This window comes from Labrus bergylta, chromosome 16 (assembly GCF_963930695.1).
Source record: "Labrus bergylta chromosome 16, fLabBer1.1, whole genome shotgun sequence".
In the NCBI taxonomy this organism is placed as follows: Eukaryota; Metazoa; Chordata; class Actinopteri; order Labriformes; family Labridae; genus Labrus; species Labrus bergylta.
In genome coordinates this window covers 14,125,127-14,147,962 of record NC_089210.1, presented here as the reverse complement: position 1 = coordinate 14,147,962, position 22,836 = coordinate 14,125,127, and the positions used below count along the sequence as shown (strand labels likewise).

General features: G+C 41.2%; 1 protein-coding gene across 16 annotated transcripts in view; it reads left to right on the top strand.

Annotated features, from left to right (window-relative positions):
- nfixb (nuclear factor I/Xb) overlaps positions 1-22,836 on the top strand; it is a 129,650-nt gene that overhangs the window by 79,994 nt on the left and 26,820 nt on the right. For all 16 annotated transcript variants that reach the window (XM_020650473.3, XM_020650475.3, XM_065964453.1 and 13 more), the window contains 2 exons: positions 21,247-21,312; positions 22,559-22,633. In XM_020650473.3, the coding sequence (XP_020506129.1) occupies positions 21,247-21,312; positions 22,559-22,633 (141 nt within the window). The remainder of the gene's footprint in view (positions 1-21,246; positions 21,313-22,558; positions 22,634-22,836) is intronic.

Sequence of the window (22,836 nt, the reverse complement as noted above, 5' to 3'; positions counted from 1 at the left end):
AAAAGAAGGCAGTGAATAATTAGTGCCATGTAGACCCACAAGACATTTTAGTTTTTAAAATTATTGATTTATTTATTTTTCACAAACCTTTACACAGAAATGGTCGTAAAGCATTGATATTTCATTGTGTTTGCTCCCTTTTCATACGCTGCTTCGTCTTTAGTCCATTCACTCTCATCCTGTCTGCATCATGCAGGTTAACGGCTGGTGGCTGTGTTTGAGTCTGACAACAATCTGAAGCTTCACGTTAATGACGTTACAGCCCGCTGTAGTCTGTTGCTGTAAAAAAGACTTTGTGTTTCCATTTGAGGATGGTGCTTCTTCATACTGATTGCCTCTCCTCACCACCCGCCATGTAAAAGTTATGTGTGAAATCTGACACCAGCATTGTCAGCTTCCCCCAACTTTTAGCACATAATGATTGGATATTTACTCGTGTGGAGGAGTTTCCTCATCCCAGCTCATGGACTCACAGGCACACACAAACAGCCACTTTGGAGAGATTTACTTTGCATTGAAGCTCGTTGTACACAAATCAGAAAAACAGTAATTCACAATGCTGTACGGTTCAATGTTATATTGAGCATTCCTGCATTCCTATTAAGTACTAATAAAAAAATCAAGTAAGAAGTATATACATGGGTTTTACATGTTAAAGTGACATAAAAGTTAAAGATTGATAATTCCTGCTCATGTAATGTCCCCATAGTGGGAAAGATGTTATACTGAGTACAGATACTTGATATTTGAAACCAGTTTGAAAAAGATTTTGGTAAACTTCATTAAAAGAGACGGGTTAGTTTTTTATTTAGTGTAACCTTAAATTCAAAATATTACATATTAGATTTTTTTAAATACTTGGCTTCATCAAAAATGTGAACCGTTGCATTTTGCTCAAAGCTGTACAGGATCCAAATATAAAGCCCTGGCATTGCTGTAGACTTAGCTTTATTATTAATCAAAACAGTTTCAAGTATAAAATGTTTGAAGTGTTTTACATATCCTCCTCAATGATATGATCACGAGAGAAGGCGAAGATGTAGCATCCCTGTTTTGCAGCTTGAATGTTAAAAGCCATAATTTTTGCGTTGGCAGATTAGAAGATGTTTTACATTTCCCATCACAGTCATGTGCCTTAGACCCTATTTGCCTTGAGGCATAGCATGCTGCAAAAAGCTCCTTTCTACAGAAACTCTCCATGTGAGTGACTCTAAAGCCTGTTTACATCTTTAGACGATGCATTGCTTCATACACCGTGATCATAATGTTAACTGCCTTATCCGCCCCCACACACACATTTTAGATTCATACACACGCAGAAAAACAAACTATATACAGACATGTAGAGGACATGAAAGTGACATGGTGGGTTTCTTGTATTTTCTTCTCAGGACCGAATTTGTGTTTACATGGGAAGGCCTGTCCCTGGAGAATAGGGTTGAACGATGACAGACTTTGAAAGGTGGACAGATGATAAATGCAGACTTGTTTTTTTTATTGGATTTCCTTTTTAGTACTCAGTTTTGGCCAACGCTCTGACTTTGCCTCGCAGTGCACTCGGTGTGCTGAGAGTGAAAAAAGTCAGATAAATAGCTAAACAGAGAAGAAAGAGTAAAAGAGTAAACACCAGGGGACCCGTTGTGTCAAAAAACACGCTCTTCTCATTCTTTCCCCTCCCTTCTTTCCAAAATTCCATCCATCCTCTCACACCACTCTCATTTCCCTTCCTTTCCTCTTCTTTCCTCCCCCTCTAGCCCCTAGACTACCTTGTCTTTGCATTTCTTTACCCCCACCCCACCCAGTATTTTTTCTGTTTTTTTTTTTTCCTCATTTGCAATTACAGTAATATGTAACATCAGGCGCGATGAGATTTAGTGCTTTACCTTACATAACCCCAGGATTTAGCTGCAGGGTTTTAAGGCTTCTCTGAGCTGCTGAGCTGGGGGCAATCAGGCCTCTAAAATATTTTCAAATGGCTGAAATCCCCAAAGAGCCTATGAGCATGTAGAGATAGGAAGGCTTTGATAGCCTTGATATAGCACAAGCATCATTATTTTGTATTACCATGGAGCCTGATCCATTTAAAATGCAGCGTGCTCTATTCTATTCAGTAGCAGTGTTGCCGGTGGGTTAATAGATATGGGTCAAAACACACACACACACACTCATAATCACACAGACAGACATGCAGCCACTGACATATTCATGGTACTCCTCCACATGCACATGTTACATGATGTTGCTGTCTATTTAAAGTTTATTGCACAAGTAAGCGCTCATACATGTTATTTTTAAGTGTCCAAATTTATGCTATGAGATGAAATCCCCCGGCCTGTTTTACCCCCCACAGATACTCTTTAAATGCACACACACAATTCCCCCGTTCAGTGTTGAGTTGCAACTATGTGCATGTGTATTTGCCCTCGCTTGAGGTACGTGTTTTGTAAAGTTGAGCTCTTGGCGCTAAGGAGAAGGTTTTCTATTCGTGAAATTGAATTTGATATGATTTTATATGACACTGTAAAAGGGGAGGGGGAGGAGGGGGCTTTCGAGTTTGGCCTTAGATCACCACGCCAACCAAAGCTTGATTTTATTCCTCCTTGAGGCAGGCCAAACAGACAGGCCGTAAATTTGAAATAATGAACTGCCTGGCCTAACTTGGTGATTTGAGCTGGGAGGGAAAAAAAATTGTGGAGAAGAAAAGGGTACGACCTGGTGGAGGAGGAAGCAACGAAATTGGAATAAGTGTAGAAAATAACATGTATGGATAGTGGAATGAAGAAAAACAGATGAAGGCATATTAAGAACAATACTTTGCATAGGAAGAAACAGGAGAGCATGTTTAGGCAGAGCTGAAGTTACCTTTCTACTGAGGATATGCTCTGTGTTATAGTCTATAGTAGTATATGTGTAATGTCAGCGGTTAATGTTAGTTTCCATGGAAAAGCCTACTTCTTCAGCCTCTTAGGGCAAATTTTTAATTTCTCCCTGGCGCAGGTCCTGAGCCGGAGGGGGGAAAGTTTTAAGATGTAAAGCTGCTGGGATTAGGCCTGTATGAGGCAGGACACGGGAGAGCAGGCTGGGATGAGCCCCGACAGGGTTGCAGAGAGTGCGGCTGACCGGGTTGTTCGTCACTTTTCAGACAGTCAACAACAGGCTTTGCAGCAGCGCTGAAATGTTGCGTGTGTCTTACTGCACACGCAAATAAGGGATGAGGAAGGGATGAGGCAAAGATGAGTTTAAGATTAAAGTTAGGAATAGATGTGAAGGCTGATCGTTTTTGGGAAAAGTAAAAAACGGTCTTGATATTTCGGGTCAGAAAGCTGAAGAAGTTGGACTAAATGTCTCCATGGGACTTTTTCAGCTGCCCAAACTGGCATTCAACAACACTATCTTAGGTATACCAAAATATTTTGTATTGATGTTTGGCAGGATTTACCAGTAATCTACTTTTTGGGGTTATTCTGAATAAGTAAATTCACAAACAGCACACATCAAAGATGTCTATTATGATTAAAGTCTTGTCTGTTTTTCAGTTTTCATTTTGCATTTTTCTCCAATCTCTTAAATTTTCACTCCTCACAATTGCTCCATTCTGGCTCAGCCTGAGTCCTCCTCCTGCTATTTTTTAAACCAATTTACTGGTCTTCCTGTGTTTTAACAGGCTTCTATAACCGGGCTGCAGCTGCGAAAGCGAGCAAGAGAGTTTGGTAGGGAAAGAGGTAGTTAGAGAGGGAGGGAAAAAGGGAGGGAGCGGGAATTGAATCATGAAATGAGGACCATATTTCCATACTGCACTAAAATGTGGAGTTTCCATTTTTGTAACCAGGGAGTTCTCTCTCTATTTCTCTCTTCCCCCTTCTTCTCTTTCTCTCTTGCTGTCCTCTGTCGATGCAGTGCTCTGTACATCTGTTCGTCAGTAGTTGTCTGTTTGTTTGTCTCTGCCCGTTCTCCCCCCTGTCTTTTCCCCCCTCCTCCCCCCTGCCTTTAGCTCATGTGAACTTTGCTTTTCGTCATGCTTTTTTCCACTGCAGAGCATCTCTGCTTCTGATTAAAGTTTAAAAAAAAAGCAGCAGATCCCACTCTCATTCTCTTTCTCTCCCAACTGTAACTAACAGAGACGCCATTTCATTTTTCTCCCAACCCCCCAGCCCTCACCCCTATTTTCTTAATTTCTGTTCAGTTTGTTTAGGCCACGCGGCTCTGTGAAAACTTCACCGCCAGTGTTTGTTGAGCTTTCCGGCAAGAGCATCTTGAACTGATATGGCTCTCCCCCTGTGTTATGACCATTACCAAACAACCTTTCTTTTGGTGTCATAATACTGCAGGCCACAGCAAGGCCAAAGCAAAGGACATTGCATCTGTCCTTGCTCTGTCACCAATGCCAGCAGTAAGCGCTCCATAGTGACCTCAAAACCTGCTCATCTTCATCTCGAGATTCAGTCTCAACCTCAACAGGTACACTTCTCTCATGTCCCTGACCTCAGCATCCTTAGATCATCTTCCACACCCCTGGTACAGCCGCAGCCAGTCTCACTGTTGCAGCTGAGTGGGCTGCAAGCATCTGTTTATAGCGCTCCTACTGCAGTGTGAGATAATGATGGCCAGATACAGCCCACAGTAAAATAAACACGCTGCCACCTCCCTCCTGCAGGCCGGATTTAGTGCACACTCTCGCTGAGGAGGGTCTGCCAGCGGATCCAGAGCTGAGCGGGAGAGGTCTGGCTCATATTGCTTCTAGAAGTCCTTAATACATTGCCTTGATTGTTTTATCAGGTAAAAATGCTGTCTCTCAAAACAATGGAGCCAATGGACCACATGCAGAAAAATGGAACTCTTATGAGTTCAAAATAACCAAGCCCGTATGACATAATGTTATTATGATCCTAATATCTTTTAAATCAGAGCTGAGTGGAACAGTATGTACAGTATGCAAGAAGAGTGGAACATCATAATATATAGAAATGAAGAGAATGTGAATCTAACCTGCCTCATGTAGCAGATGGATGGGGATTATTGTCAGTGTGGGTCAAGAAGGTTGACAGTCACAGAGAAAGTAGAGCAAATAGCATTTTAAATTCTCTACAGTGATTCTCCAAGCATTCTGTTGTTGTTGTTGTTGTTGTTGTTTGTTCACTAAAGACTGTAATTGTTTTTTCAAAATATTAACAACTCATTTATTACCTCCAATTCCTTCTTACAATTATAACAAATTGTTCTGCTTTTAGGTAGGAAGGTTAGCCGCCCACAGATGGAAGTTGAAGTCTGTGTCAGTGAGGGATGTAGAAGAGTGGAAAATCGTTGTAAATTTAAAGACATTTTTTGTGCATGACCTGATAGCAGTTAGCCAACCTTCAGCTAATATACAGCAACTGAAATGTCATTGAGCTCCAGGAGCTAAATCAATGGACTGGACCATCATTAATATTAGAATTATAACTGCACTTCACCAATTTGCACTGTAGTGCATGCTTCCTAAATGCCTTGTCCAGTTTCATAAAGCAGGGTCTTTCTAAAACATTTCTTTCTTTCTAAAAAAGTTTTTGAGGTGTTCAGATTGAAGAGTGAACATGTACTATTGACATCACTCTAGGAGTCCTATAACTACTACTACTTACATTCACGATGTCAACAACGCCAAGATGGTTTGCTAAGTGTGACTGACATGACTCTGTCCATCTTACAGAGTAATGTCCACCTGCCTTTTCTGAATGTGGTTATCAATGGAATCCGTACATTTGACTGTACTGTAGCAATTTCTAGTGGCGAGATACAACATTTGACCGGCATTGCAGACCTGAAATTTTTCTCAGATTAATTATTTGTTTAACCAACTAGAATTCTGGTGCCGACCAGTGAGGATGACGACGTTTAATTGTTTTGTCGGCTAATCACACATATCCCTATTAATAATAGAATCTGTGAGGCCTCATTAACTTTGAAAACACAGCACTACGGGAGCAACTGATCTATTGTCCTCAAGAGACATTTCTCATAATAATCTGGAAGTTACTGAGAAGATCTTAGAAACTAAGCATAAACTTGGTCATGAATTTAAAAAGAAGCAAATGGACGTTTTAACTTTTTACATGAATTTTAACACTTATTTAATAAATGTGGTTAATATGTACTCTATCATTTACACGAGTCATAGATAAATTAAAATGCTAGCAAAGACTGTAAAACATGTAATTCATCTCTTTAAACCCTCTGTCTTTTTTTTTTTGTTACAACAACCACTGTTTAAAACCCCACAATAAAATTAGAGAAAGCTGTGTGTGTGTGTGTGTGTGTGTGTGTGTGTGTGTGTGTGTGTGTGTGTGTGTGTGTGTGTGTGTGTGTGTGTGTGTGTGTGTGTGTGTGTGTGTGTGTGTGTGTGTGTGTGTGTGTGTGTGTGTGTGTGTGTGTGTGTGTGTGTGTGTGTGTGTGTGTGTGTGTGTGTGTAATGGCTATAAATCGCTGAGTATTTTCTCAGTGTAGCTGACAGGAGGCAGACAGTGCAGGCGTGGTGACAGCTGAGACGGAGACCAAACCAAAGATCAGGCTCTGGGGAGCCGGTTTGTTGTGGAGGAATGGGCTTGACTAAAGGCAGGGCCGCCTGTCACATGCCTAGAATAAACAGGCATTTGTGTATGCTGACAGTGCATAAAATTTACTCACACAAACACACACACACACGTCCTCACACTCTAGATTGTACTTGAATCACTCACGTTCAAGGTCATTGACAGTTGTCAGTGTAGATGTACACATAGATACAGACCATTGTTTTTAGATTGCGATCAGTGTGTGAATAAGACAGTCATAGGCATGTGTTTTGATGTTATTATTATTATTATCATTATTATTATGTGTTACCACACCTGTTCCCCCCCTGATTCTCCTTACATGTCCCACCAAGGGCCTTCAGGCTCCTCAGGGGCCTAAGGAGAATCCCTGCACACATACACACACACACACACACCCACACACAGACATAGACTGCAGGAAGAATGGAAAACATCAAATCATCATCTAAACCGGGTCCCTTTCTCATTTCAGCTGTCTAACCTTCTCCTCTCCACTATCTCTCTTTCTGTCTTCTTATGTCAGCTAGCTCATTCTTCTCTTCTACTTCACGCTGCATCATTTCACGCCCCCCCCTCCTCCTCACTGTTCTCTCCTTCCTGGTTCCTTCTTTCCCTCTGTTTTTCATAAACTTCTGGCTGAGCTTCTCCAGCGGATCCCAGAGGCGTAGTGTGAAACGCTAGACATTTCTGACTGACTGCCAAACAGATGCAGGCTCCTCTTGTCTGCCCCTCAACTTGAACGTCCTCTCCATTTAATACCACAGAGCTGTAGGGCAGGGCACTGACATGTCATCCCTTCACAGACATATAACACACTGACAGGAGATCCCACATAAATAATTACACTTAATGGTCATGCCACCCTGATGTTCTTTGTCAATTAGCAGGGATGCACTACAGAGCTGGGTCTTAAAACCATCCTGATAGGTGATCACAAAAAATAATAATTTTAGAAATTCAGATACATTCTGGAAATCTAATATATATGGATATATGGATAACCTATCATTTATCACCACACTATGTCATTCTCTATTTGGCCGTATTTTGTTTCCTTATTTTACAGTATATAAATTATTTTTTTTAAATTGTTACGCTAATAAATTTAAGTGCATGTCAGTTTTTTTTAAACAAGGTCAGATTTAAAAGTGAAACACTTCAGCATGCAGAGATATTAAAGCAATGAGTTCAGGGATACTTATTGAAAAATATGTTTATTTGAACCCCACTAAGTGGATTGGCATGGGTTTAATCTCCGGTTGATTCTGCTGAGGGGGTGGAAGGTTTTAAATCTTTTATCTGGGTTAATAAGTTAATAGATGGATTGATAGATGGTAGGAATAAATCTCCAATTATCAGCTTGACCTTCGGAGAGCCTGAGTGGAGCCATAAGCTGTCCGAACTAGGCTAATCCTTTATGTCCGACATGAACGGACATGCCTTTTGATTCACTTATGCTGACAGTGTGATTGTGTCCACCCGTGAAAGCTATCTTATGATCTGATATTGGGCTTCAACCTGCACTCAACCGTTGTTACATTGACGCAGAATAGTAAATTGGATTTCTGCATTCATTTTTTCACTTAGAGGCCTGTAGCTGCAGCTGGAGCCTGGGACTTGCCTGGGTTCCCCAGGCCAGATACTGGGACACATCTGGTGGAGGCAGGAGGCTTGTGCATTTATCAGCTAGCATGTCAGAGGCAGGAAGGCCAGGACAGTTGTTTACTCACCTTATCTGCCTGAGAGATAAAGCCAGCTTTGACACAGATAGCAGACAACTCGTGCACACAAGCACACACAAATACTGTAAGGCTCACTAATGCTTGTTTGTGCACAAGTCTGCATCAGGGAGTGTGTGTGCATGTGCACAGGAAAACAGACAGCATGACACGCGGCTGTGCTGAGAACTACTGACCCTTGGGTTCGGTTCATCTGGGGACACAGACTGACAAATGCGGCTGGGCGTTGACTCCCAGACAGCTGGTGGTCAAAGGTTTTCTTTCTGTCTTTGCCCTCATTTGGCTGATTGTTTTTTCTCAGGCCTCATCTGCTACTCTTCCTCTCTTACTCTTACTCTCTGTCTCTGTTTCTTTCTGCCTCCTCTTCCTCGCTCTCTCTCTGTCGGAGGAAGTTTTTTCAGTAGGTATGCAGATCAACTGGTAGCTCCCTAATAAATAGATAGAGTCATTTTTGCCACTTTGTGGGGCCACTGTGCCATGGTGCATCAATGAACACACTGGGTCTATTTGTTAATTTGAGAAAGAAGAAGGATCCATACCCTGCTCTTACATGGTAAGATAGATTGTGGCCAACCTGAGCGAGATCATGATTCTTCTTGTTCTTTAGAGAGCTTAGAGCCCATTTCTGCCCTGGGCACTTCTATTTTGAATTGCTGACCTACATGAAGTAACGTGAGATTTGTATATTTTCAATACAGACGTGTCATTTTGTGTTTCCTAAGTCATCATGGCTTCTTAAGAATTCAAATTTATTGACATTGGGAAAAGCTAATGTTTTTGTTGTTTTATGATAAAACTGTTAAACGTAACTTCAGAAAAATGAACTGAATGAACTGATTAACTGCTATGGAAGTTAACATTTTTAACAGATAAACAATAAACAAAATAAAATTTGATGACCCTATGATGATACACTTTTCCATCAATCTGTGGATCACATTGTGGTAGAACGGTGGGGAATGGACAGTTCAAACCACAGTTCAGCTGCGATTTTTTGCATTACCAGACAGTGCTGCAAGAAAACTGGTACCCAAAAAAAATGTGACATGCAGACTTACCCACAAATCATGCCCATCATACATTTTGCCTCTATTGGCATCACTCAGCGAGGATGTGGAGTTTACACAGCCAGTCATCGCTCCCTTAATTCATTAGTCCAAATGAGCATTTATGCAGAGCACACATAATTTTTACAGGCCTGCTTTATGTGTTTGTGTGGAGTTTTACAACCCCCATAAAACACGTCCTCCAAGCCCAAGATAGATTTGGGAGCATTTATTTGCATAGTTCACAAAACCAAAATAAATCGTTAGTGTTTTCTGGCCCAGGATGGATCAGACTGAAGGCTGCGTTGCAAACAACGTTGTCTTGTAATTTGAATAATGTTTTGTTGTCATTATGTTAAAATCTGAGAAGAGTGACATAATGTTCCCTCGTGATGACATCCATTTATGATGGGTGTGTTGCCTGAACACCATTCAAATGTCATTTGGAGACTGAAAGTCAAGTCTGGCTTCGAGTGTCATGCAGTTGAAATGTGCTGTTTTCTTTCAGAATGAAAACAATATTATATCTTTTTAGTTTTTCACTTCCTAATGCATGGGACACCACAACCACCTTTTAGGGCTTTCAACATAGCTGTGAATCCTTACACCCAACAAATGTTTTTAAGTTTTATTTTCGACACATTGCTGTACTTTATGCAGGAGAGATTTGTGAGATGGTGATATGTTATCAGAGTCAATGCCAATTCACAGACATTACAGTTAAAAGAGGAAAAGCCAGAATACCCAGCTAAAAGTGTTAGTTGGCTAACAGTAGTGTGTATAATATTAGTTAGTGAGCAATAATGGTAATCTTAAAATTAAAATAATAATGACATTTTTCTGCTGATTTGCATAGATTGAGTTTTATAACATTGTTACATCATTTGATCTTCCAACCCTTAGCTTGACATCAAAGGAAATATCTCCACTGTGTGAATCTTTTACATTTTCACTTGCTCTTAAGCTCTGTTTGGAGTTAAACGGCTCCTTATGGTAATGCTCTTGTTGTTAACATTGTTTGTCTGTTGTCTGCTTCAGAGCAGGTGTCTAACTAAAAGCTTCCTTCTGTTACTGCTGTTTTAAAGATGATGAGAGTAATTAAAATGAACCAAAATTGTGTTGAAATATCAAAACAAAATGTCAATGCATGCAAAATCAATCAAACAATTTGATTGGCTAATGTAATATAATAAATAAACAAATCCATTTCAGCAGGTTTAAAGACAAGATCACTTTTAACTGATTTTTACAAAACAGGGCCATTTTCTGATTTACCCTCCTGTTTGATTTTCTGTCATGACTAAAATATTACCCTCACTTGCTCTGAAAGCTCTGAGTTTGGTGATAAGAATGTGTCCCTGGGGATGGTGACCAAGTGGGAATGGGACTAAACCCCCTAGCCAAAAGTTCACAAGGTCACGCTCTCAGCTCCCTCTGTAGTCCTGACAATACACACACACACACACACACACACGCACAGTCCTAGCTTGAGTGGCAGATCACCATGATCTCACTGTCAGCAGTAGGCCTGGATCATGCACATTTGATTCCAGTGTGATGTGTGTGAGATTTATTAATGGGGGAAACTGAGAATAGTTGTGTACATTTGACTTGTTGCAAATTGATGGCAGTGCCTCTCGGTGACTGTGGTGTTGTGTGTGTTTGCTTTTCCCCGCTTCCCCTGTAGTGCGGGTTTGATCGTGTCTGCTCCCTAGCTGGTGCCCGCTGTACGCTGCTTTCACCCCCCCCCCCCCCCCCCCCATACCCTCCTCTCCTCCTCTGCTCTGCCAACAAGTCCCTCTTTCTTTTTCATTCCTTCCTTTATTCTCCCCGCTCACGTCTTTCTTGGCCAGGCAAAACGTTCCCACAGCTCTCACAATCCCCCTTCAAGCCCCCCCTCCCTCTCTCATTCTCAGTCTATCACTCTTTCCCTCACTCACCTCTTCTCACTTTCGTCCTCTCTGTATCATTTACTTCTTTTTTGCCTTTTTCTTGTCTCCACTTCTCTCTTCCACCAACCTCTCTTCCCCCATTATTTTTGCCTTTTTTCCCTACATCCCCCCCATTTCTCCTTTTCTATCTCTCTCCCCTGTACCCTGGCAGAGACTGGCATCACATGATCCCCATTCCCACTTGTACCCAGACCCTGCTGCTAAACACACACACACACACACACACACACACACACACACACACACACACACACACACACACAGACACACACACACACACACACACACACACACACACACACACACACACACACACAAAGTATAACACAACATGGGAAACGTGGGAGTAGCACATGGGTGGCTCATGTCTTTCACTCAGAGCTGTAAACCACAGTGCTATACATTTTATACTCAGTTCTGTTAGTCTGAAACGTTATATACACAAATCAGTTCAATTTAAACATGCCTGCGTGTATCTCAAGTCTGATATGACTTTGAGAAAGTTTTGCTCTGACTGTAAAATATAATCAAGCCTGTTTGGCAAATGCAGTCTGGAGCAAACAGAAAATACTGCAATGTTTTTCAGATGTAAATATTTAAGCAGGGTTTTCTTGTAAGAAAATTACTGGAGGATTTCTATTTTTTTTTTCTGAATTTGTTACTTCATTTTTTAAAGCCACTGAATTTATAAAGCTTTTAGGAGTTCTATGACAATACCTTCTCTTTTTGTTTCTTCCGTTAACATTTGTTATGAATTCGTGCTAGTAATGATTGATTGATTCATTGACAGATGGCTCTCAGTCTCCCCACCTGAACTCACTTCTAGCTAAAGCCATGGTAGCCCTGCTGACATCTTTCCCATTCCTCTCTCTCTCTCTGTTTCCCCTGCAAGAAGCAGATTTCTTTAGCATGTGTCGCTGTGCTGTTCCCCTACTGTCGACAAGTGACATCTGCTGGCCAAATGGCGCAATAACACCTCTTTAGTGACATGAACATTGGATGGAGATGTTGAAAATAGAAACATAAAGAAATAGGGGAGTCAAACAGGAGAGGCACAGTTATTTCAGAAATAAAAATATAATTTGAACAACAGTCATATATCAAACAGAGATTTAAAAAAATAAAAAAATCTTACTACCATGAGAACAAGCAGCAGAGCCAAAAGCTCTGTTTATGTCTCCTTCTATCTCCCTCCCTGCCGTTCTCTCCCTGTACATCACAGCTCATCAGCATAGGCACAGATAAAAGATAAAAGAAACAGGGCAGAGGGAGAGAGGAGAGGAGGGGGGGGGGGGGTGGTTTATGGGCAACCTGCCAGCTGCCCCCCTCCCGACATCACCCACCCCTCGATCCTTCTACCCCCTGCCCTCCTCTCTCTCCCATGGTTGATTCCCTTTAGGCCCCTCTCACCCCTTCTCACCCCCCTCTCACCCCCTGGCTCCCCGACTCTGTGTGGCGTTGGCACAGAGAGGGCGCAGGAGGCACACAGACGGCCACGCAGATGGGCAACGGGCAACGCAGGGCTGCCTCCCCACACCTGCTCCTTGCTGGCACGGTGCTCGGGCCAGGCGGCCACAAAGTGCACACGCTAACACATACACACACAAACACACAGATGTGTATCTAACGCAGAATATTCTCTCTCAATTTATTGAACTTTCCCACATATATAGACAGACGAGCAGGGAGCAGGCACGTGCAAATACTCCCACGAGCTGCTGTACATGCTGATGCACATGCATGTTATGTGTCTTTAAAAAAGAACGCTGTCTCCCCTCCTACACTCTGCCGCTCAGCCTGTCAGTCACAGATGTTTACACGCTTATCTCCAACTGTGCCTCAACATGTGCTCTCCAGAATTTTTTTCACATATACACTATCATAAACATATATGAGACACAATCACACATCCATAGCCAACAACTGATGTATTTATAGTCTCCAGCCCACACATTCACACTTCGCACTACCAGCACAGAAATTCATTTCACAATGAATTACATGGCCCCATACTGTGCTGTCACATGCTGTTACATACCAGGTATGCAGTGAACTACATCCAACTGCACTATTGTCACCTTTACGCAGAATGTGGGAACACACATTGATTATACAGACTTGGTTTGAGATTTCAGTGGATCAAAATGATGGGATTTTGTTAGCCTGAAAGCCTGTGACTGCTGTTTTGTTAACACCACCATTGTGCTCAAGGCTTTGCCAGAATTTAAAGCTGCTGGTTTAATAGGTAGGGTGTGGATATGGAAGCCAAATAAACTCCCCAGGAAACCACCAAAAATAACAGAAGGAGAAGTCCATCCTTAAACAGAAAAGCCAGAGTAAATGTCCTGCAAACTATAAAGCTCAGTCTTGATTTATAGTTAAATATGAGCCACTCCATCAAGAGTAAGTGGGTCTTTATTCCAGTGACAGAACACTAAATGTAGGGATTTCCTTATTATTGACTTGAACATAGATAACAAGTGCTGCCATAATTTACTCAACAAATGTATTTGTTGTTGTTTTCTGAGAGCTTCATTTTCACTAGGGATGGGTTGATGTGTTGTTTTTGGTTGATTTACTCATTTATTCAATAAAATGCTAATATAACTCACTTTCAATTTATCAGTACTATAAACTGGTACTATACAATTTGCTACATGTTGAAAGCCTGACTTTTTTGCCCTGGGTTTTGCCTCAGGCTGCAGGCAGAACGCTCCTTCATTATCGGTTTGTTTGGAACCCGTAGAGCAACCTACTGACACTATCGTTAAGTTCACAGTACAGGCAGCAAGAAAGGACCCAAGTGAGGATGGACACATGCTAGTTGCAGCAATTTAGTGGTTTATCATAATTAAGAACAATTTCAGGAGGGAACTCACAGGCAGGTAGGTAGGCAGGTCCAGGTTTGAGGGACAGAAACTCATAGAGAAAACATAGGAAGCAATAAGGTCAAGTACCTGGAATAAACTTGCAAAAAAAGGGCGAATAGTCTAATATAAAAGTAATTACTTTTACTAATTACTAATTAGGGAAGTAAAATGGTGGCAGGATTTAAGACAATTGCAGGACTTGAGAGTTAAGGAGAAGTGTGGATTGGGAGTTCGGCAGGAGGGCGAGATTGAGCCGAAGTGTCCACTATTGATCTTCTGTGTTTTTTTCCTATATTAGTGTAATATAATACAATATAATTTGATTGGACTTTAAGTTAATTTCATTGATATTCCTTTTAATCGAAGCTGAGTAAGACACTCAAAATTCGGGACTTTAGGCACAAGTTCAAAATTGTATCTGAGCATGATGACTGAAGACCGGACATGCAGCTTTGCAGTGCATCAAAAATATTCAGTCAGCTGCCTTTCTAAATAAGACAAAAACCAAAGGTGTCTGAATAAAATGTCACTGAAGAACACAAGTAAATGAAAGACTTACGTTGAAGTAGAAGACTTGTTTAGCGGCTGTTTAGGATTTTCTAATTGCTCAGCAGGAAAACAACAATGTGATTAGATCGTGTCCGCTGTTATTACCGTGTTACACTCAACTTCTAATGAAGCATATCCCCAGCAAAACATTCAAGGGCACCATTGGAGAAAGTGGTTTCCTGTCACTTTTGTATTTGTTTGTCTGAACCCATGCAGCCAAAGCGAGGTCAGGTCATTCAAGGGACAGTTACAGGCTACCATTAACTGTTTTCAGACTGCAGCGGTGTCCAATAAGAACCAGTGGCTTAAAGACCAGGGTCAGGATGAGCTTTGCAGAAGATTGAAGCTCAAAAGGGGCAGGATTTTTTTGATCAGAAGGCGATGAGTTTTTGAGAAAGAAAACGCAAAATTAATACAAAATGAGGCGGGAGAAGAGGGACGTGTAGAGGATGAAGGAAGTGATGGAGGAGGAGGAGAAGAAGAAGAAGAAGAAGAAAAAAAAGATTGAAATGAAGTCCAATAAAAGAGCCGAGTGAACATCTGTGTGGGATAGCCGTGGGGATTAGGAGGGTTTGGAACATTTTAAGCGCATTAAAGATTAAAAAAAAAGGTCAGAATGTTTAGCAACATACCGATAAACCTCTTAAGCGAAACCCAATTGGGGAGGCTGTTGGGTTTCTTTATCCATGGGCTGGTGGATGGGAGGTGGGAGTGTAGAGAGGGGGTGAGACTGTGCAACCACACACACTTTAACTCAAACACACTTGTATATATAAATATGTCAGTCAGGGGCTGTTGAGCATCTGCTTAATATCCATCTCTCATTTTAAAGCTTTCTACATTATATTCAGTATTCCTTAATGTATGTCTCCTTTTTCATGTGCAGTACAGCCGGGGTTTTCTCCCATCACATGTGGAGATGAATGATCCCGAAACCACATCTGCATCCCTTAATTAACCCTTAAGTAACCCCTGCTGCTTGTACTAACAGAGTCCACCAAGAATGACTGGGTTTGGATTTTTGCGCCAATGTCACAGCTTGTAGAGACAGAAGTCAGGGAGGCTGAAAAGCATGAGAGAGAGTAAAAGGAAGAGGCAGAGGCAAGACAGAGAGGAAAAAGGAGAGAACAGTGGTAGAATTGTCCGCAAAGCCATGGAGCTGTCAGAGGAGGAGGCCCCTATAGTTTGACTGAGAACTGAACTATGACTTGTGAGCTATCCTTAAATAACACTGTACACAGAGGGTGGAGACAGAGAGTCAAAGGGCTCCTGGCTGTAGGCTGCAGCAACAGTATTTTGTCAAGTCAAACCTGTGCATTTGCATGTTTAAAACATGACCTGTGTCTTGTTCCCATATGATGATAGCAGCCTATTCTTTCCTATCTGATGCTCAAAAGTTACCTAGCAGTGGTTTCAATTTAGGCAAGGGTCAGCTCTGGAAGGTTTTCTTGGGCGCTGTTTTACTTTAAGATTCTAGGATTTTATAGATATCCTTGTTCATGACTTCTCTACTCAACATATGAGATAAAATGTATCACGATTTTATCATGATTTTCTACAACTTTATAATTCTTTTGTGGGGTCTGTAGCTTAGGGGTACTGTTGGTTTTTCTCTCAACCGGAAGATCGGGGGTTTGATACCCAATTCCTGCAGACACATGTCCGATGTGTACTTGGGTATGACCCTTAACCCGAAGTTGCTCCGGCTGCTTCATTGTGGCATATAAATGTGTATGAATGGGATTAGTTAATACTGATGGCCACTTTACACAGCAGCCTCTGCCATCAGTGTGTGAATGGAAGTGAATGGGAAAGTGTGACCTGTTGTGTTAAAGCGCTTTGAGTCAGAAGACTAGAAAAGCGCTACAAGATCAAGTCCATTTACCATTGACCATTTATAAAGAATGAAGTCGTTTCATGAATGAATATCATTATTTTTTCAATTGTTATAACTGCAAAATACCTTTTTCAAATTTTTCTTTATAGTTTAAAGGCCCCTTTTTACTAAGTAAAAAACAATGCCTATTTTTTCATGAAATGTGACACTGATAATATCTTACAGATAGTCTCTTTTAATTTTTTATTTAGAATGAACAAAGCTTTTTTTTTTTTTTTTTTTATTAATCCCAAAAAGATTTATTTATCTTGAAACCTGACAATTTAATGCTGCATGATAGTACATTTAACTGCTAATGCTGCTAAGTCTGGGAAAGATCAGCGAAACGCAGTTTGAAGGTCATGTTTCAGTGACGCTGCAAGACGATGGACAACTGACTACAATTTGAATAATTTCCCGAAAGATTTTCGCAATGTGTGCTTCGTTACTTTCTTCCCACAGTCGTTAAATTTAACATCCTCTTGTTTTTTCATCCCTAAAGTTGGACTGGTGATGTTCATTTTACAGTCTGCCATCCGTCTGACACCCCCTTCACTTAGTGCACATTAGATCACAGAGTGCCTGAGTGCTGATGTGTGCTTGTGATGCACAAACAAACACTCTAAGCTGTTTGGTAAATTAACTACAAAAAGTGTCCGTGTGAGCAATGTGCACTTGTATATGAATGTGTTTGCTGTAAATTAGTCCTTTAAAGCTGGCACTGTCTGCCTCGCACCAAGCCAGTCAACATGTGTATGTAATTTTCAGTCAAGTATCTCTTCATGATTTTCACTTATGTACATGTGTGTGTGTATTTGAGTATGCAGCTATGTGTTGTTTTTATGTCTGTGTGTATGATTGATGGAGCAATTAAGTAAGTGTGATTCTGAAGTGTGTGTACATTAGCCTGGGTGTGATTTTTTTTTTTTTTTTGCCTCTGTCTGCAGCTGAAGTGTTATAAATGTATAGCCTGTGTTAACTTTTGTGTAACAGCAGTGACTGTATACTGACCAGGACTCAAAATGAACTCTGGGCATGTGTGTGTATTGTGTGTGTGTGATGACAGCGATAGCATGGTATATTTGATGGCCTGTGTGTTTCTTTGCTCAATTATCTCTGGTGGGGTGTGTGCAGGGGGCCTTGGGGCGACTGTGTGCAGAAGATAAGGGTGATTCATCAGTGTATTAATTTGTCCGTGTGTAAGAGCAGGAGTGTGCTTGGGAGGCAATGCATGTGTATCCATTTTTTCTGCATGCAAGTTCAAGCCAACTTGTTAATGAATGGTCATGTGGTTACTGTAAACCTCAGTAGAGCTGCGAAATGAATCACAATATCAGCATTATTCTGATATGAGCATGCACAATAAACACATCACAATATTCTGAATTTGTCGCAGTAAATAAGACAATATTTAGTAAACAAACATTGCTTTATCACTATTCATTTGAACACTTCCATGAGGTCTGTTTGAGTATCATGTTCATACTTTCGCACTATTTTGACACAGTCAGTTGAAGCCAATGCTAGCAGCTACCCTCAGATCAATTAATGCCAAATCATGAAGGACATGTTGCAAACACAAGCATTGTGTTCAACAGGAAGAACAGTAGACGGACATAACAACTGTAAGTTATTGATAATATGCACTCTTTAGTTGTGCTCTCTGCAATCAGTGCAGCAACGACGACACACACTTTTTTTTTTCTTTTTTCTTTTTCACCACAGCTGCACTTGAACCTAAGCTTAATTAGATTGTTATTTCTGACTACTGTGACTATACAACCCATGGAATCTGTGTTGTGTCCATCGTGCAGCCTTGTACTTTGTTTTAACTTGTAACTAGGGTAAGGTATATTGTCAACGTCTGTGTTGTTATGTGTATGATATAGGTTTAGCTAAATTAACTTTTGCACAAATATTATGATGACACACATTACTTTCTTAAGAGTGCATTGTAAATAAATAAATATCAGAACAAACAAGTGAGGGTGGACATGAAAAACTTTGAAATATATTCCGTTTAAATGGGTCATGTGTTTTCCAGTAGAGATAAATCTAGGGAGATTTTTCATCAGATACTGCTTACTACAATAACCTGGTCATACAACTCTGAGTGAATGATTGTGCTTGATAACATCATGAATGAATCATAAATAGATGAATCATGATACAAAACAACAAAAACAATCAGTCTAATACAACCAGCAGACACAACATGCTCACTTTCCACTTTGTAGCACATAATCATCATCCCAAAAACAAACTTAAAACAAAGCACTCCATGGCTTCATGTGGTGTCTCTTAATTCAACTATTTAAATACCTTCAGCCTCTCAGGGCTGACATACCCTTATAACGAAACAATCATTTCAGTTGTAAAGACTCAAAGGTTTGTTCATTTTAAGCAAGAAAGGCTGATACTGTACACAAAGATCATGTGACCTTAAGGGTAACATGTGGTGATGGACAGGATCACTCTGTCTCTGTCATTGATGGGAATCTTTTGCACTTCTTAGATCGTTTTCTACTCACATGGTATCTTCAAAACAGAATGTTACACAGCAGAGTTTGAGGAGGTGATAAATATACTGCAACCAGAGTGGATTTAATATTGTACGATGCAACAAGACTCATCATTTTATCAGTTTTATCAAAGCGAAACGCCACAGCACCATGTCTACTTTGTGCTGAAGAATATGTTGAGTTGATGTCAGTAGGTTAAATTATTATCTCCGTTCAAACTAACATACTGACAAAACACAGCACACAGAGGCTTCAACAACCACTCATCATTAGGGGGTTAAACTGTTGAACGCAAACCCTGTTGTCATAACAACCAGAGGCTGAATTTTGGCTTGTAAATTGGCATATAAGAAATGAAAGATTTTTAGAGGCATATACAGGTTTGAATGGTTTCAGTTATTTTCTTGTAGTGAATGGTACGATCAGCAGTGTCAGGTTGTGCACTGCAGCGACTAGAAAGTGCTCAGGCCAGAGCTTATGAACTTAATAAGTCGCTTTGTTTGTTCCTTTTTTCGTTCTTCCCTTTTACTTTATTAAGCTGCCTGATATCTGTGATAATTTCTCAATTTTTAAAACTGTAACATCCTCTCTAACATGCAGGCCGGACGGACAACCCAACACTTGCAGGATTGCAGACAAACATCCCCGTGGTTTTATCCTCACTCTGTTTGCGTTTCATATCCTCTGTAGGTCTTTTTATTTTTAAGACCGTTGGGTCTGTATATGAGAGAGAGTGTACTTTGCAAGCGCGTGTGTATGTGTGTGTGTGTGTGTGCGTGTGTGCGTGCGTGCGTGCGTGTGTGTGGTTGTGCCGTCAGCTAGCAGGAATGCATGGTACCGCCAAAGCTAAGATGGCTGCCAAGGGCTAAGATGGCTGCCAGGATTCCACAGAGCGACAGCACGGGAGGGAAAGGGAAGCAGAGACAAAACGAGTGTGAGAGGAATCACAAGAGAAATATGCGAAGATGATGTCGCACTCTCTAGCAGAATGAGAGAAGAGTGGTGCGGGAAAATTAGGAACTCTATCCTTGTGTGTTTTCTGTTCTTCCTTTTACCCAGAGCGAGGAGGGTTTTTTGGAGGAGCGGTCTCTTTGTTTAGTTGGTTTTGGCAACGCACAGACCGGGTGAATAGTGCATCAGTTTGTTGGCATGTCGTCCACTAATGCCACCCAACATTAGGACGCTGATTTGTGCTTATGAGATGTTGAGATTGGGCTGCGTAGTACTGCCTAGAAAAGGGGCCTCGTTCAGACTTGGGGGACTTGGCCCAGGACGGCCTTAAAGCTTCAGCACTGTGGCGTAATTGGGCTGAACTGTATATATGATATGTTCATAAAACTCTATAATACTGCATTACGTATCTAAAGAAAAATGGCAGCCAGCAGGCAAAACAAAACTAGCTGAAGCTGGCAGCTTTCTGCCAGCCTGCCCCTATAGATGCTAAGGTAAACACACACTGAAGATGCGATACAAACAATGCTGAGCGCCCAAAGTGTGCGTTTAAGAAGAGCCCCCCCCCCCCCTTTAAGAAGGTTCAAATCAGCAGCTGAGAGCTTTATGTTTTGTTGGGAAATGTAGCACATTGACTAAGTTACACTCTCAGAGTCCTTAATTTAGAAAGCATCCATGTTAGAGTCAAGTACTTGTAAAAAGAAAAAAAATCAGGCATACACTGAGAGGAGTGTTGTTATCACAGAAGAAGCAATCCAACAAATACTCAGAACCCAGAGATGTATTTTTCAGTGTAGTTGAAGTCAGCAGTGGAAAGCTGTCTAAACACTTTACCCAACCTACACTGCCTTAAATTGTGTTTTGTCCTCAACTAGAATATTGTGTTTGTGCATTTGAGTGTGAGGGAGTCCCTGAAAGGGAGAGAGGGAGAAAAGGGCTTTTCAAGCCAAAATGAACAAGCATTCAAAAAACACCTCAGCCTTCAAAATTGGTGCCTTTTTCTAGTGAAAAAAAATATTTTCCCAGACTGACAGTCTCTGGAAGTGAGGATATCAAACATTCAATTTTGCCTTTTTATGACTTTAAACCGAGCTAACCTGCGGCCTGACTTATGGCTGGTATCCAGACATCTGCCCACCTGACTAACCATCTCTCCTTTTTCTATCTTTCAGAACAATCAGGACAATCAGACAACTCAAACCAGCAAGGAGACACAGACGTCAAGCCCCCACCGAATGGTAAGATTGAAAGTACAAACACATACATAAAAATGTCTTCATTTAATCAATGGTACACGCACTCACACCTGTACATCCACTAACACACATGCACATACTGTACATGCACACAACCTCCACATACAGTACCTCTCTGTGTGAACATTGCCCCAGCAGAGTTGGGTCGAAGTTTATTATGGTAAGAAGAGCTGATGGTACTGTAGCGTGGGGGCCGTGCCGGGATTGTGGCGGGCCACTCATAAATCACACTGACGTTATTGGAAGATGGGAACCACATGGCTGCTGCCGAGCTGAGCACTGACCTCATGCGCTGTCCCCGCTGTGGTTAACCCTGGACGGGGATGGAGCGAAGGAAGGAGAGGGATGGAGGATGGGAGATTAAGGAGTGATGGAGGTTGGAATGAAATCCAGAGTCAGGGTTGAGGAGAAGAGATGGACAGATGAAGAGAGGGATCAAAAGAAGGAGGGAGGGAGGCCTTCGATTGAAAGTTCAGTCAACGCTTGAGCTTATAATGGTGTCCGTAAAACACAAACCATATGAAAATGATGGATAGGGACATAATACAGCAAAGAGTCACACACCTTACAGTGGTTAGGGATAAAACTAATATCCGATGAATTCTGACCACCTGAGATAATATGCAATACCCGGAGTCTAAATGAATGGCTTATATGTGGCCTGAAGGTTTAAAATGAGCCTCATTAAAACACTATAGCTTGTTGTAGTTTTGGCATCAGTCATATTTTTTCACTTGTAATAATGATCATCTATTTTCTCATAAATTCTTGATCCAAAATGGCATTTTTGTTTTTGCAAAGATTTTGCTTCCCAGATCTCTGAAGAGTACAGTTTAACTGTGCCTGTTGGAGTTGCTTCAGTATACCCTTACGTACGTACTTACACATGTATGTGCTAAAAGACCATAACATACAGTTTTATATACATTCTACAGCTGCCTATGTAGAGATTATACTGACTTGTTAGATGTGATTGGTTGTGTGTGTTGGACTGTCAACAGTCAAAATAAATGATAACATCCAAACCAACGTATCTTATAGAAAACACATGGGCCCAATTGAGGACTCCGGAAGTGGGCCAGATTTTTCCATACATGTGTTTTTCAGCTCCCTCATCTTGTGTCTTATGCATATGTGGTTTTCTGTGTCCACATGTAATTTAATGCATTTTCGGTGCATATATCCATGTAGACCGCTCTCACATGCTCCTCCTCTGTCTTTCACCCAGGCCACTTGAGTTTCCAGGACTGCTTTGTGACTTCAGGGGTGTGGAACGTAGCGGAGCTGGTTCGCGTGTCACAGAGTGAGTCGCAGCATTAACCATCTGTGTCGATCTACACATCACACTTAATCAACATTAATTTTAATGTAGGTGAAACAGGAGGTTTCCACCTGGAAGTCTTTGCGATCAAGCAATGCATTGCAATGGGTTATCTTAGAGTTCATGTAATGCACCCCGAGTGGGGATGAGTGTGTCTGCAAAGTTAAATTCCATGCTGTTGAATA